At 43.8% G+C, this 2,419-nt stretch overlaps 1 protein-coding gene across 1 annotated transcript; it reads left to right on the top strand.

The window, feature by feature from the left end:
• Nucleotides 1-1,542: 1,542 nt before the first annotated feature.
• On the top strand, nt 1,543-1,861 carry LOC114236702 (cytochrome c oxidase subunit NDUFA4-like). The gene has a single exon (XM_057543911.1). The coding sequence runs from the start codon at nt 1,543-1,545 to the stop codon at nt 1,789-1,791; it is 249 nt and encodes an 82-aa protein (XP_057399894.1). The 3' UTR covers nt 1,792-1,861.
• The last annotated feature ends 558 nt before the right edge of the window (nt 1,862-2,419 follow it).

The raw sequence follows: 2,419 nt of genomic DNA, 5'->3' as shown, positions 1-2,419 counted from the left end.
CTTTACCATCATATAATCAATCAGCAAACATGTATTGACTACCTGCTACTATTTGAAATTCTATCCATGGTGTCATAGGAAAATCCAACATTATATTCAAAAGCTTCATGTGATTTATGTAGTCAAGCAAACCTACATTAAATGGATATTAAGCCCCTCGCAGGAATGTAGCCAGGGCCATGACACTGATTCACCTCTGTATTTCAAGATCCTTACACCTAGCTAGGGCTGCATTAATATTTGTTGAATGAATAAATGAATAACAAAATAGAAGTAAAAATATGGCAGTGGCTTAGTTTCTTGAGTGATCCATGAGTCATGAATTCAAAACTGTTAGAATCTTTAAAAGGACTTTGGTCAGCAAGCTTTGTAGGGAAAAAACAGGCTACTGGACGTCCAATCCAAAGATAAAGATTCCCTACACTCAACCTCGTGGTCAAATATCATCCAGTGTCTACCACTGACTGCTTTACTGGCAGCGGCAACAAATGTCTGTTATTTTGGTCTGTCCTTCATGGACTCCCTCCTTCTTTGAATACCGACATCTCAGTTTGCCTTTCTCACTCTTGATCCACACAATTTAGGTGGTGCCAAACCCTCTCCCCACCCAACGAAGATGGGCAATTGGCTCAGGTCAGGCCAAGCCAAGGTTGCCTTTCAGTTGACCACATTGATTGGTTTAGGGATATTAGGTGACTCAAGACAGGTCCACAAGAATCAAGGCCAAATTCATGCTGGGACTTTAGAGGGAAAAGCCCTGTCTTTTTACCAAACTCTAGACTTTATTTATTTATTTATCTTCGTTTCTGCGCGCCAGCTTTCTCAAGTTGCGGCGAGCGGGGGCTACTCTTCGTTGTGGTGCGCGGGCTTCCCAATGCTGTGGCTTCTCTTGCTGCGGAGCATGGGCTCTAGGCACGCGGGCTTCAGTAGCTGTGGCGCACAGGCATAGTTGCTCCGCGGCATGTGGGATCTTCCCAGACCAGGGCTCGAACCCGTGTCCCCTGCATTGGCAGGCGGATTCTTAACCACTGTGCCACTAGGGAAGTCCCAAACTCTAGACTTTTAGATGTAGGCCTGATGCTAGTCAGTTTAACCATGTTAGCAGAGAGGTAGGCAACTCTAGAGGTGGAGAAAAATGTGTGTGTGTGTGTGTGTGTGTGTGCGTGCACGGGCGCTCGTGCCTGGGTTCGCACATGCGTGGGCATGGTGGGGGGAGAGGGAAAGAGAAAGAGAGAGAGAGAGCACGCGCGAGAGAGCACGCGAGCCACCATTTAGTCACTTGGATACAGCCGTGCCTGAAGCTGGATACACACCACCGATAAATTCCCATAGTGCTTCAGCAAATTTGAGTTGGTTTCCCAGGCTTTCTAGCAAAATAACTTGAATAACACAACAACACAGAGCAAGCCTCAAACTAGTCTGCTTCTCAGTGGAACATCCCATGGTGAAAGTAGTTGTCAAGAAAAAGGAATACAGTAGACTGTTTAGTCCCTTGAAAGTTTGTTCTTCTCTCCGTCTGGACTCGAGGCTTCTGCCGCAACCATGCTTCGCCAGATCATCATTCAGGCCAAGAGGCACCCCAGCTTGATCCCCATCTTCATATTTACTGGAGTGGGAGGTACTGGAGCAGCACTGTATGTCTCGTGCCTGGCATTGTTCAATCCAGATGTCAGTTGGAACAGAAAGAATAACCCAGAACCCTGGAACAAACTGGGTCCCAATGATCAGTACAAGTTCTACTCAGTGAATGTAGATTACAGCAAACTGAAGAAAGAAGGTCCAGACTTCTAAATGAAATGTTTCTCTATAGAACTGCTTAGAATGAAGTTCTTCCAGAAGCCACCTGCACAATTTTCCACTTAACCAGGAAATATTTCCCCTCTAAATGCACGAAATCATGTTGGTGTATTGTGCTGGGATTTACACGGATTAATAAAGAGTCTGAAACTTGAAAAAAAACAAAAGAAAAAGGACTACAAATTTATGGACAAGCATGGAACTGGGAAAGTTACCTCCCCTCTCTGTGCCCAAGTTTCTGCATCTGTGAAATGGGGATAATAATAAAACCTCCCTCGTGGCATTATTGTGATTAAATAAGTCAATAAGAAAAGTGTTACATGAAAGTATCCCAAATGTTGGTAGTTATTGTTACTATTATTGTTATTTCTGTCGTAAAAATGATTATATCAGTGCTAGAGTTCTATTGCTCTATGTGAAGGCTCTACTTTGGAGTCACATTTGAATTGTTACCAAGTTGAATTAACTACCCATAGGGTCTATTATTGGATAAATTGAGCATTTATTCAATCATTCAGAAAGGAAATCCCGGCCAAAAAAAAAAAAAAGAAAGAAAGAATTACAAAGGGACTTCCCTGGCGGTCCAGTGGTTAAGACTCTGCACTTCCAGTGTAGGGGGAGC

This window comes from Balaenoptera acutorostrata, chromosome 3 (assembly GCF_949987535.1).
Source record: "Balaenoptera acutorostrata chromosome 3, mBalAcu1.1, whole genome shotgun sequence".
NCBI classification, from domain to species: Eukaryota; Metazoa; Chordata; class Mammalia; order Artiodactyla; family Balaenopteridae; genus Balaenoptera; species Balaenoptera acutorostrata.
The sequence above is the reverse complement of the archived record's forward strand: the minus strand, read 5'-3'. Positions and strand labels throughout refer to the sequence as shown.

Bases quoted from the DNA above. Each gene is read 5' to 3' on its own strand.
- LOC114236702 (XM_057543911.1), top strand. From the start codon at position 1,543: ATGCTTCGCCAGATCATCATTCAGGCCAAGAGGCACCCCAGCTTGATC.